The sequence below is a fragment of the Tauraco erythrolophus genome, chromosome 2 (genome assembly GCF_009769465.1).
Source record: "Tauraco erythrolophus isolate bTauEry1 chromosome 2, bTauEry1.pri, whole genome shotgun sequence".
NCBI classification, from domain to species: Eukaryota; Metazoa; Chordata; class Aves; order Musophagiformes; family Musophagidae; genus Tauraco; species Tauraco erythrolophus.
Window position 1 is genome coordinate 19,814,672 of NC_141466.1, and position 13,554 is coordinate 19,828,225.

At 41.8% G+C, this 13,554-nt stretch overlaps 1 protein-coding gene across 1 annotated transcript in view; it reads right to left on the bottom strand.

Annotated features, from left to right (window-relative positions):
* Positions 1-4,274: 4,274 nt before the first annotated feature.
* The window catches only part of FIG4 (FIG4 phosphoinositide 5-phosphatase), a 79,594-nt gene continuing 70,314 nt past the window's right edge, over positions 4,275-13,554 (bottom strand). Inside the window, exon 23 of the mRNA XM_086608120.1 lies at positions 4,275-4,552. Coding sequence (XP_086464246.1) covers positions 4,375-4,552 — 178 coding nt within the window. The 3' untranslated portion in view covers positions 4,275-4,374. The remainder of the gene's footprint in view (positions 4,553-13,554) is intronic.

Below are 13,554 nucleotides of genomic sequence, written 5' to 3' on the forward strand. Positions count from 1 at the left end.
GCAAAAATCTGAAAAGCTCAGTAACAAACCAAAGAGCTGCCACAAACATCATCACAGAACTAAGTACAGTTTTTCACTTTCTCCCCTCTGGTAGTGGCAGCTGTGGACACATCAGAAGGATCCTATTTCAGGGTCAATGTATTGGGTTTGACTGGCAAGGTTTTGGTAGCAGAGGTTCTACAGAGTGGTTTCTGTGAGAAGCTGCTAGAAGCTTCCCCCACGTCCGACAGAGCCAATGCCAGCCGGCTTCAAGATGGACCTACCACTGGCCAAGACTGAGCCCATCAGCAACAGTGAGTGATAGCACCTCTGGGATAACATATTTAAGAAGAGGAGAAAAAAAAAACCCTGCTGTGGAACAGCAGCTGGGAGAAAGGAGTGAGGATATCTGAGAGAAAACAACTCTGCAGACACCACCGTCAGTGAAGGAGGGGTAGGAGGTGCTGCAGGCGCCAGAGCAGAGATTCCCCTGCAGCCCGTGGTGCAGACCATGGTGAGGCAGGCTGTCTCCCTGCAGTCCATTGAGGTCCCTGGTGGAGCAGAGATCCACCAGCAGCCCATGGAGGACCCCACGCTGGAGCAGGTGGATGCCCAAAGGAGGCTGTGACCCCCTGCAAAGCCAGTGCTGGAGCAGGCCCCTGGCAGGACCTGTGGACCCATGGAGAGAGAAGCCCCCACTGGAGCTTTTCTGGCAGGGCTTGTGACCTGAGGGGGGATCCACACTGGAGCAGTCTGTTCCTGAAGGACTGCATCCTGTGGAAAGGATCCATGCTGGAACAGTCTGTTCCTGAAGGACTGCATCCTGTGGAAGGGACCCACATTGGAGCAGTTCGTGAAGAACTGCGGCCTGTGGAAGGAGTTATGTCAGAGAATTTTGTGGAGAACTGTCTCCTGTGGGAGGGATCCCACACTGGAGCAGGGGAAGAGTGTGAGCAGTCTTTCCCCTGAGGAGGAAGGAGCAGCAGAAACACATGATGAACTGACCGCAACCCCCATTCCCTGTCCCCCTGCACCGCTGGAGGGGAGGCGGTAGAGAAATCAGGAGTAAAGTTAAGCCTGGGAAGAAGGGAGGGGTGGGGAAAGGTGTTTTTAAGATTTGGTTTTATTTCTCATTATCCTACTGATTTGGTTGGTAATAAATTAAACTAATTTGCCCAAGTCAAGTCTGGTTTGCCCATGACGGTAACTGTTGAGTGATCTCTCTGTCCTTATCTTAACCCACGAGCCTTTCATTTTATTTTCTCTCCCCTCTCCAGCTGAGGAAGAGTGATAGAGCAGCTCTGGTGTCCAGTCAGGGTCAACCCACCGCAGTCCCATCAGAGTCCCTCTAGAAAGGAATACGAGCAAGAGAACAAAAAGTCCGTGGGCTCTGCAAGCAGAAGCAAACTCACGAGGAGGGAAGGTACCGATGGAAGCATTGGGGAGTAACTGCTCCTGAGGACATGAGTATCCATCTGAACACGGTGACAGAGCAGAGCTCAAGCTTTCAGACTGGCATCAGAGAACCATTGGCTCAGAAATGGTGGGCCCCTAACCCCATGTCTGTGCCTCCTGAAAGGACAAGAACGCCAAGTCACTATCTCCAACAGGTACATTTTGATACTGCACATTTCAATGCAGCCTTCAAACTACCGAAACAAACTAAACATATTTGAGAGGAAAGACAACATATTTCTCAGAAAAATATTTTGTCTATGTAGTTTAATGTTAAAGATGATCGTTAGCACTTAAGAGCCAAAGGAGCACCATGTTAGTCTTCAGAGTCAACACGGTCCGTTCTTTTTGAGTTTATACTTACTTTACACACTTTTTCCTCAGCTTCTGAAAGGGAAACACATGCATCTATTCAGAACTTCTAACATGGTTGAGAACTGAACCTTATCATCACCAGAACCGAATAAAGTAGGTAGATGCGCAGGCAGCACCTCTGGAATCCTTTGTACAACTGAACTTGCCATGTGGGCGATGAGCGTTATTTTCTTTTTAAGTTAACCCTTTTCATACGTATTCAGACTGCTGCAGTTTCTCATTCAGGCAGTGTTAAGCTGGGAGTCTTTGTTTGTGTGTAAATTTTTTAAACAAACCTAGCAAACAGCTTTCATTAGCACCCTGAAGTATTCTTAGCAGCAGCTAAGAGTAGGCTGATGGTAGATCACAAAGCTCTCACCTGAACCTTAATCCCAAGCATCTCACATGAAGCACTGTGCACAGTTTAAAGCCCCGTAAGCAGCGAGGGGAAACAAGCAGCAGCTGTACAGACAGGGCTGTCACGGCACACACTTAGAGAGACACTGAAAAGTCTGGCATTACCTTACAGGTAATGGACTGAGACGCCATTCATTCGCCTCTCAAAACTTCGTAAAAAAGCCCTTTAATCGTCTTTTCCTGAGGAGCGTTTGAACAGCTGAAGCCTGAACGTATTTTCTCTTACAGCATTAAAATCGTTACAGTCCCTGTATTTTGCAACAACTTTAGATGTTGAAAAAGGAAATATCATCTTTTGTCTTATCTGTGGTTAAGTGGTACACTTTCAAGAGCGACTTTTATGAATTACCAGTATCTGTAAACAACAAAAGTATAAGGATTGTGGTAGTCTAGAGAACATTCTTTCAAATCATTTAAGTGCAGCAGGAAAGCATGCATTTGCCTCATTAGGATAAGGACTCCAGCGCTACATTTTTCCAAAGCAAGCATTTATTCCTTCAAATTATTTTTCATATTGGATAAAAGAATTTAGTACAGATGTTTTTCCAGAGGGAAAAAAAAGACGTTGACAGTTGCAATGAAATATTATCTAAAGTGACATTTTATTCTTGCATGTCCTAAAATACATTCATTTCTCTCAAAAAAATATTAATCGATTAACAAAAGAGAATGGACACCAAAATTTTTGGGTAGCTTGAGGTACCATGTTCTCTCACTGACCGTGTACAAGTCACTCCCTGAAACAGACTTCTATCACAAGAAACTTCCACCTATTCCCTTTACCCACTGCTTCTTTTCTTTCATTGAATTACTGACAAAAGTGCAACTTACTGCATAAAATACTCAAACATATTCAGAATATGTTTGCAGCATCCAGTCAAGAATCTGCAGTTGCTGCCTGCAAGCAATTTACTACGAACACAAGCATGTTCTCTACAGCTAGTACATGCAAGTTGGCTGACATCCCTGAAACAGTTATTCCAGAAAATCCTGAAATATGGTCTGTACGACAAGTTTGTGGAATAACACGATTTGTCAAGGACGCTCCTGACACTGTCAGTATTCTTCAAGGCAAAGGGCTAGAAAGCAAGGTTGGGAATTTTAGTTTGTAATTGCAAGTAATTTGAGAAATGCTTTACTCACAAGACCAAATTAAGCAGCCTATTTCAGATACCTGTTTCCTCTCCACTTGTTACCTGGGACTGGACATAATGTTCAGTCTTGCCTAAACCCAACTCCTGGCTTCCTCTTGCATGACCACCCCAGTTGATCCGGTCTCTATACCTCATTTACTGATACTGATTTCTTGGGAGGCCGTAGGCTTGAACCTGAAAGCATCTTGCAGGACCACAAATACAGGGATGGAAAGAGTATGTTGCAAAAAGGATAATGCCTGTCATACAGAAAAGTGACAGGATGGTTTTGTGCCCTCTAAGAGTCTAAACCCAGTAAAGAGGAGAGCATTCCTTCATTTGCAGATGCAGTCAAGTAAGTGGTTCGCCTCAGATTCCTACTAGAAGCCCATGACAAGTAGTCACAAGCCATTTTCACCCTGCATGCGGCACAGATTCTGTAGCTACTAGCACCAGTGAGATGAGTTTTGACACAAGTTAGGGTTAAAAAGGTTGTTAGTTTCAACGCAAACTTCAATTTTGACACAAACCACATATTTTTCACTTTTGCTTAAGAGAGTAGCATGTTACAAGCAGTCATTTTAGAACTCAGTTTGCTCAAAATCTCAATAAACATCAGAAAACATTCTGCTATTAAAAAAGATTATTTGCTGTCATGGAACAAAGAAGAAAACTATGTTCTTCTGATTCTTATGTACGAATCACTTCAGCTTTAATAGCAAACAACAACGTGAGAAATGAATATAAAAACCTAAAGATACAATATTTTCTTTGCCATAAATCACTGCATACTCTTCAGTGACTGTAGGTGCTCTTAGTCTCTTAAGATACACTTTCTCTTTCAGTTGAAGAGCAGATATTAAATCACTTTTTCCCTGTAAAGCACAATACTGTAAATGGAAAATAGTAAAGAATAATAAGTAGAAATGTTAGATAATAAATTTATTACAGCATAATAACAAAACTAGATTTAATTTCTAAAATTATTTTATGACCTATCGGTACAGTAGACTTGACAGGAGAATCCAGCTTGTATTTACATGTATCTGTTTCGAATGTACTCTCTGTACATGAGGAAGTCATCTTTTCCCAGGGGCTGCATGTTTCCTCTTCCAGCCTGAATATGTGCATGGAAAATCTCTATTGATTTCCTATCAGCTCTTGGAGGCTGGACTTCGTAAATATTGTCTTGAGAAAAGGAGGAGATGGGTATTCTGGAAAAAAAACAAGCAAACAAACAAGCAGAATATTTGGAACTTCAGGTAAAAACTTTCCACAGGTAAAAACTTTCCACAGAGAGAGGAGTATTTCTTTTCTTTGAAATATATATGAGAGTCAATGAAAGGGCAACTTCCCACTAGATAATTAATTTACCTAGATTTTTATCACGACTGCAGACCTGGTACGACCCAGCTTTCCAAGTAGGGTAATTAGGTAAGTTGTCACTAATCATATTACAGAATACTTTCTCACTTCCCTCCACTCTGTCCTCATTTCTTCGTCCTTCCCCAGATCTGCTACGGTCAGTAAGTACCCAAGCTGAAACAGATCTGTGTCACACATTATAGCAGATAATAAGAAAACTTTGAGCTATCCACATAGTAGCAATTATAACAAGCGAGTGATTATACCCTGAGCCAACATATAGGAAGGATTTATCAGATAAGACATTTCCAGCTAATTATCAGGAAACAGACAACTTATTACCAGCAACAGCACTCTGTACATTGAGTCTGCTAATACTTTATGAAAATATTTTCAAAAATAGCTTCATACAATAAACACTGTCTTTGAATACTAATATGTAAACCTACTCACAAGAAATACACGAAGTTTGAAAGTTTACAACAACCTGAGTTTGCGAGACCTTTTCTAAGGACTACTGTCAATCAGACTCTCTGCTAAGGTAGAAGCTGGTCTTTTAACTGGAACTCTCAAAAACTGCACAGCCAGCAGGTCAACAAAAGCGATTGTTTCCTTCCATTCAGGGCTTGAGAGATCGTATCTGGAGCACTGTGCCCACTTTTGGGCTCTCAGTACAAGACAGACAATGAAACACTAGGATGAGTCCAGCAAAGGTCACCAATATGATTAGAGAGCTGGAGCACATGGTAGACAAAGAGAGACTGCAAGTGCTGGCTTTGTCCAGCCCGGAGAAGAGAAGCTAAAGGGGACCTTATTGCTACCTGCAGCTACCCAATGGGAGGGTGTCTGTGCGGAGCCAGATTTCTTGGAATGTGTGATGAAAAGACAAACTTCAAAAAGGGAATGCAAATTGAAACATGGGGTATTCTGATCAGATACAAGGGAACTTTTTTCTACTGTGAGGGTTGTCAATCACTGTTGTTGCTCAGAGAGGCTGTGGAACCTCCCCCCTTAAGAATATTCAAGTTGAGTGTTTGTAGCCCTGAGCAACAGCATCTAATTTGTTCCTCCTCTGAACAGGGGACTGGGTCCTTTCCAGTTTTTACTATTCTATGGTTCTAAGCCAAACTTCTCCGTAGCAATGTGTTCTCCATAATCAACAGCAAGGTAGCAATAAAACTATTTATACTCAATACATAATAAATGAATAAACACTAAAAGTATCTGCATAGTAAGTAATTTTCATTTTAAAGCACTTCAACTATTGTGAAAGCTGTATTCAGAAATACATTATGTACATTTCCCAGCAATATTTTAGTAATTTATTTATAAAATCCTCCCAGGGTTGAACAGTACAGATGTTTCACCTGTGTGATAGCAGATGAGTTTGGATTCTACAACATTCAATGAATTATACATTGCCAGCTGAAGGTAACCTATGCATTAACTTTTCTTGCTGTCAATACTAGTTGATTTAGAGGAAATCAAAGTTTGAAGTTAACTCCAAGAAAAAAACCTGACAGAACTGCCATTATCTAGAACAGTGGATGCAATGCACCTGCAAATGCTAAACAAGAGAAAAATTATTTCTCAGTTATGAAAAGAATTACATGTGTTTTAAAGATTTCTCTAAATCACCAGTTTTTCAGCTGGAAAAGCTAATTTACTTTCTACATAGCTACTAAAATACTTCTGATTTATGAACACTCTATATAAACAAAGCTGCCCAGGTATTCAGTACAACACAATGATTTCAATTCTGGGAGATCCACTTTCCTACCACCACATACACTGAATGCTTTTCTACATCAGATCATTACTTATAGGGGGCCTCAAAATTTCCTGAGGCCCAGCAGCATGGGGCCTATTACTGTCTCATGGAGTAACTTCCAGCAATGTTTGAGAACAGGTTTTTAAAACAGAAGCGGTACTGAGCAATCCCTTCTCCAGTACATCCCCCCAGATTTCAGCAACCAGGATTTAGTATCTACCCAAAGCAAAATTTGAAACTGGACTACTGTTTCATGAAAAGTGATTTCCATAGGTCTTCGTTAGTTTTTCTAATATTCAAATCCTGTAGGAATAAGCTCTATTATTTAGTTGTGTCCGACGTGACACTCCTTTCATTTGTTATCACAGGCCTTGGTTGCTCGTAATTCTTATGTTGGGAGAAATGGTTCCTCCTCCACATCACTCTCAGACAACCAAGTGTATTTCATCTCTCCTCATACACTAGTCATTTTCTGGTCAACCTCGTCACCTTGCCGTTTATGCAGAGTTCCAAGGTCTACTCCATCCTCTTTGCTAATGCAGTGTGGACCAAAACGGCATTTAATGCTTGAGATTTGTTTTAACTAGCTTTTCATTTGTCACCTACTATTTTAGCTATGGAAGACAAATTTTCTAAATACTTTACATAATAGCATATTGAAATAGTAGACAGTGCCAGTGGCTGAAAAATAGTCAGAATGCTATTGTGAAATATTGTATTAGCATATGGACATATTTTTGGGCTCAAAACTGCTCAGGTAAGAAATTACAGGAGCAACTTCCTGTCAAAGCTCTCTATTTCCAAAAGCTAACATCAATCAGACCAAATGCAATGAAGATTCATAGATACTAGCATCACTGCCATATTCCACAGAAGTCACAGTCATGACTCACTATCTGGGTGCTCTTCAAGGGACAAGAAGTTATTTTTGTACGTATGAACTCCTCTTTTAAAGGGAGAAAACAAGGAACAATGCCTTTGAAGGATTGGAACACTCAGATGATGGCAGAGCCCTTCTATAAATGAAGTGCAGTAATAATCTAGTTGCATTATAAGCATAAACTAATGTTTGACACTGTTTCTAAACCAGGATCTCTATTCAAACTGCCAAAAAACTTGCTCTCTTATTTTGTAGCCTTTTATTTTATTAAAATATGTCAGATTTTTGATGTTTCATAGAATCATAGAATGGTGTGGGTTGGAAGGGACCTTCAAGATCATTTAGTTCCAACCCCTCTGCAATGGGCAGGGACACTTTCCACTAGATCAGGTTGCCCAAAGCCTCATCCAACCTGGCCTTGAACACTTCCAGGGATGAGGCAGCCACAACTTCTCTGGGCAACCTGTTCCAGTATCTCACCACCCTCAGAGAGAAGAATTTCTTCCTCAGATCACATCTAAATCTCCCCTCTTTCAGTTTAAAGCCATTACCTCTTGCCCTATCACTACACACCCTTGCTAAAAGTCCCTCTCCAGCTTTCTTGTAGGCCGCCTTTAGGTACTGGAAGGCTGCTAGGTGTCCCCAGAGCCTTCTCTTCTCCAGGCTGAACAACTCTAACTCTCTCAAGCCTGTCTTCAGAGGAGTTTCATCATGTGATAGTTTGTTAGTCTTATAAAATGACTGCAATGTGTTATGTAATATATGTAAAAATATGTAATATAGTATGTCTAATATTCCACTATAACTGGAATATGGTATATAAAATTTAAATGTTTCCTTATTAAATTAATATTTTTTCAATTTCATATTTAAATTTATAGTTTTCCATTTTACATAGCAATAAATTCAGTTGATTATACTTTGACTGCAATGATAGAATTACTTATACAGGTATACTATTGAATTTCAGATAATAAAATCACTGTGACCCACAGAGTTTGGCTGCATACTTAAAACAAGTTACATTTTACCAGGATGCAGACAGGTTTTGCTATGTTACGTCACAGAAACATTTGGCTATTCTGTGATTAGAGAAAAAAGCAAAGCTAAAGAGTTTGCAAAAAGTGAAGCCTTACTGCACAGAATACATTTTTATTTTTTCCTTAGATTATATTGCAATTCCTGCTTAGGCTTCTTAGTCTTAGAATTCTGTGGCTATAGAATTCCACTATAGTGGAATGTAAACAAATACTACAAATGTGAGCAAGTTACCTGCCTGTATAATTAGGATAAAGTTTCCAAAATGCTTGCTATTTTTTATGCTTTTCTTAAAGAACACAAAACTTATTTCAAAAGAGCTGAAACTCTTCGGAAGAGTCCAACCTCTGCTATGATGCTCTCACCAAATTCGCCGTTTATTTTAGCTTTTGTTGGCAAACTGTATGAATACTACTATGGAAATTCCATCATACTTAACCTTTTCTTTCTATTTTTTTCCCCCCAACAGAGCAATAGTTTCTTCTCATTATCACTATCATATTCTTCTAGCTTACTGTAAAATATTAAGGCAGATGGTTTCAGAACTGGCACCAAACATTAGTCTACCTAGATTGTTTTTCAAAGCACCCACAGCTTCTGCAGATACTTATTTATCTAGTTAAAAGCATTCAAGCTGAGACTCTAGCAATGGTATTTGACACTAGCACACTGTACTAACTTACCAAGTCACTACCACCAAAAGACGTCACTTACTCAAATGTAGCTGACCTGTCTTGTCCACTAGCAAGTGAACAATTCAGTAAAAAACCCAAAACAAAGCCATAAGACTAATTTGATGCCTTCTTTATTTATTGATTTGTTTCTAAAGACATGACATTTCTGAAGCACTAATGAGACAAAAGTCATTTCCTTAGGCACAATGGAAGCTGGACAGCAATATGTATTTCATTTTGAGCATTTAGGAACTAGATTTCGATTTTCCACCTACTTGCTTCCACATGATAAAAATATATTGAAAGAACCACATGTTCATGTATGCCAATTTTGATTAATAACCCTGTATTAAGCTGTAACTATTTGTAGACTGCTTGTATTATCCAGTCGTTTAATTAAAGTCATTTCTCCAACACTATTCATGTAAAAATCTAAACTACTTAGTAAGTTTAATATCTTACAATAGAGTCATGAAGGAGAGTACCTTATTTATGATTTGGCTATCAGATCTCCCTAGAGACCTGTATCTCTATGGCTTCCCAGTGAAAATTACACAGATAGGAACATAAACACCATGTCATGAAGGACAGACACTCCTTGACATGCAAAGAACAGTTGTTTTCATCCCACTTGTGAACAGGATTCATGGTGTTCTGGTTTCACCAAAAGTCGCATTGTCTCTACAGTAAAAGATGATAGAGCTAAAATCTTCATAGATTTCATAGATTTCATAGATTTCTAGGTTGGAAAAGACCTCAGAGATCATCGAGTCCAACCGTCCCTAATCCCCATTAAACCATATCCCTAAGTAGATCATCCACCCTATTCTTAAACAAATCCAGGGATGGGGACTCAACCACCTCCCTGGGCAGCCTATTCCAGTGGCTGACAACCCTTTCAGAGAAGAAATACTTCCTAACATCCAACCTGAATCTCCCCTGACTAAGCTTATACCCATTTCCTCTTGTTCTATCACCCATCACTAATGTAAAGAGCCCTTCCCCCACCTCCCCACCATCCCTTCTCAAGTATTTGTAGGCTGTAATCAGATCTCCCCTCAGCCTCCTCTTCTCCAGGCTAAACAGCCCCAACTCCCTCAGACACTCCTCATAAGTTTTATTTTCCAGCCCCTTGACCAATTTAGTCGCCCTTCTCTGGACCTGCTCCAGGAGCTCAATATCTCTCTTAAAGCGAGGGGCCCAAAACTGGACCCAATATTCCAGGTGCGGCCTCACCAGTGCCGAGTACAGGGGCAGGATCACTTCCCTGTTCCTGCTGGTCAAACTATTCTTGATACACACCAGTATCCCATTGGCCTTTTTGGCCACCTGGGCACACTGCTAGCTCATATCAAGCCGGTAGTCAACCAACACCCCCAGGTCCTTCTCCGCCTTCAGTTACCATGAAGATGTTCCATACTTTGAAGAAAAAGTGCGCAGTGATGTGCTTAGCTCTCAGAAATACAGCAGTCACCAGAAAGCCACCACATTTGTTTCAACATTGATTAGTTCTCCTCAAGTCTCTGAAGCACATCTAAATATGGAGACAAAAGGCATTCTGCTGCCTTGTTTGAATCCTAAGCAAATATACATGACCTACAAAACCCTGGCAAACCCAGAGTTTTTGTTTAGTGTCTGTTATATCCCTTTTAAGCTTGCTGTGCTCTGAAAAGAGCCCTCAATAGAATTCTCCTTCTTTACATACCAATACCTACATACAACAAAGTTTCAGTCACATTCTTTGGGAGAAGCAAGGATAGAAAAACAGGAAACCTTCTCTGTCCTATAATACATGTTATTGCAACTTGAATCTTACAGAACCATCCAGCAGCAAAGCCTGGGCTGTATCCAGGTCTTGCAACAATCACCTGAAACTCCAACAGCACGTACAATTTCAAAGGTTAGAGAAAGAAGAGTCTCTTTACACAGGTATACATCTAAATGAGCATTTTGCAATCCAAATTAGAAGCAGCTTCTCTACAGTGCAGGCAGAAGGAACATGAGAGAAGGTCAGAACACCTGATACAGAAAGGTGATCTCTGAGGAAAGATAAATCTTTTAAGTAGGGATGATTTACGCTGACCACAAACTAATTCAAAATTTAAAGATCAAACACACAAAGGAACCTAAGGGTAGTACATGACAAAACAAAACAACTATGAAAAGAACTCATAAAAAAAAAAAAAAAGGAAGAGGAACATTGTGTTTCTTTCTGGAAAGGAAAAACTTAGGCTTATTTCTTCAAATAGGATTACTTGAGGAAGACAGGTGTCTTAAATTGATAAATAGAAATGTATCACTTCACAGAGAAGACAAAGGGACAGGTTGAAGAAGGGTACTGAGAATTTTCATTTAGAAGTCTAAAAGTAGCTGGACTACGGTGGCATATAGTTTAGTACTTTCTGTTTTTTGCTAGAGACTGTTAATGCTACAAAATTCCAAATCCAACAAACCCATAATATACAATGTAGAAATAACTAGATTTACTGTCATATTTAACCGGAATTTGTCATAGTCACATTTTAGAGGATATGATTTCAATGCTGCTGACATTAGACGACTTCATAGGCAAAACTGAGAAACACCAGCCCACCAGCCCCAAAATAAAACAACAAACAGAGCTTCAAGCCACAAAACTTCTGACCCATTTTAACAGTAATCACTGTGCTAAAACATTCAATAGTTATTTATTTAAAATTCGGAAAAAAGGCAAATTTAATCATAGAATCATAGAATCATAGAATGGTTAGGGCTGGAAGGGACCTTCAAAGGCCATCTAGTCCAATCTCCCTGCAAGGAACAGGGATATCTCCAACTAGATCAGGTTGCTCAGGGCCTCATCCAACCTGGCCTTGAACGTCTCCAGGGATGGAGCATCCACCACCTCTCTGGGCAACCTGTTCCAGTGTTCCACAACTCTCATGGTAAAAAATTTTTCCTAATATCCATCCCGAATCTACCTCCCTCTATTTTAAACCATTACCCCTTGTCCTATCACAACAGGCCCTCCTGAACAGCCTCTCCCCATCTTTCTTGTAGGCCCCCTTGAGGTACTGGAAGACCGCTATAAGGTCACCCCGGAGCCTCCTCTTCTCCAGGCTGAACAGCCCCAACTCTTTCAGCCTGTTCTCATAGGAAAGGTGCTCCAGCCCTCTTATCATCTTCGTGGCCCTCCTCTGGACCCTCTCCAACTGGTCCATGTCCTTCTTATGTTGGGGGCTCCAGAACTGGACGCAGTACTCCAGGTGAGGTCTCATGAGGGCAGAATAGAGGGGAAGAATCACCTCCCTCAACCTGCTGGCCACGCTCCTCTTGATGCAGCCCAGGATGCGGTTGGCCTTCTGGGCCGCAAGAGCACATTGCCGGCTCATATTGAGCTTCTCGTCCACCAGTACTCCCAAGTCCTTCTCCTCAGGGCTGCTGTCGATCCATTCACCACCCAGTCTGTATTTGTGCCTGGGATTGCCACGACCCAGATGTAGGACCTTGCATTTGGCCTGGTTGAACTTCATGAGGTTGACACGGGCCCACCTCTCCAGCCTGTCGAGGTCCCTCTGGATGGCATCCCTCCCTTCCAGCGTGTCGACGGCACCACACAGCTTGGTGTCATCGGCGAACTTGCTGAGGGTGCACTCCATGCCACTGTCCACGTCACCGACAAAGATGTTGAAGAGGGCCGGGCCCAACACGGACCCCTGAGGGACGCCACTCGTGACCGGTCTCCACTTGGACATCGAGCCGTTGACCACTACTCTCTGAGTGCGGCCATTGAGCCAATTCCTTATCCACCGAGTGGTCCATCCATCAAACCCATGCCTCTCTAGTTTAGAGAGAAGAATGTCGTGCGGGACAGTGTCAAAAGCTTTGCACAAGTCCAGGTAGATGACATCCGTTGGTCGACCCTTGTCCACCGATGCTGTCACCCCATCATAAAAGGCCACCAAGTTGGTCAGGCACGATCTGCCTTTGGTGAAGCCATGTTGACTGTCACCCACCACCTCCTTGCTCTCCATGTGCCTTAGCATGGTTCCCAGGAGAATCTGCTCCATGACCTTGCCAGGCACAGAGGTGAGGCTGACCGGCCTGTAATTGCCCGGGTCCTCCTTGTTCCCCTTTTTAAATATGGGGGTTATGTTCCCTCTCTTCCAGTCATCGGGGACCTCACCAGACCACCACGACTTCTCAAATACAATGGCCAGTGGCTTGGCAACTTCATCCGCCAGTTCCTTCAGGACCCGCGGATGGATCTCATCAGGTCCCATGGACTTGTGCACCTTCAAGTTCCTCAGATGTTCTCGAACATGCTCTTCAAGTACAGTGGGCGGTGGTTCATCCTCACAGTCCCTGCTAGTTCTTTCCACAGCTTGGGTGGTAAGACAAGAGGCTTTATCAGTGAAAACTGAGGCAAAAAAGTCATTGAGTAACTCAGCCTTCTCTATGTCCCGGGTAACCAGAGCACCAGTATCCTTCCGGAGGGGGCCTACGTTC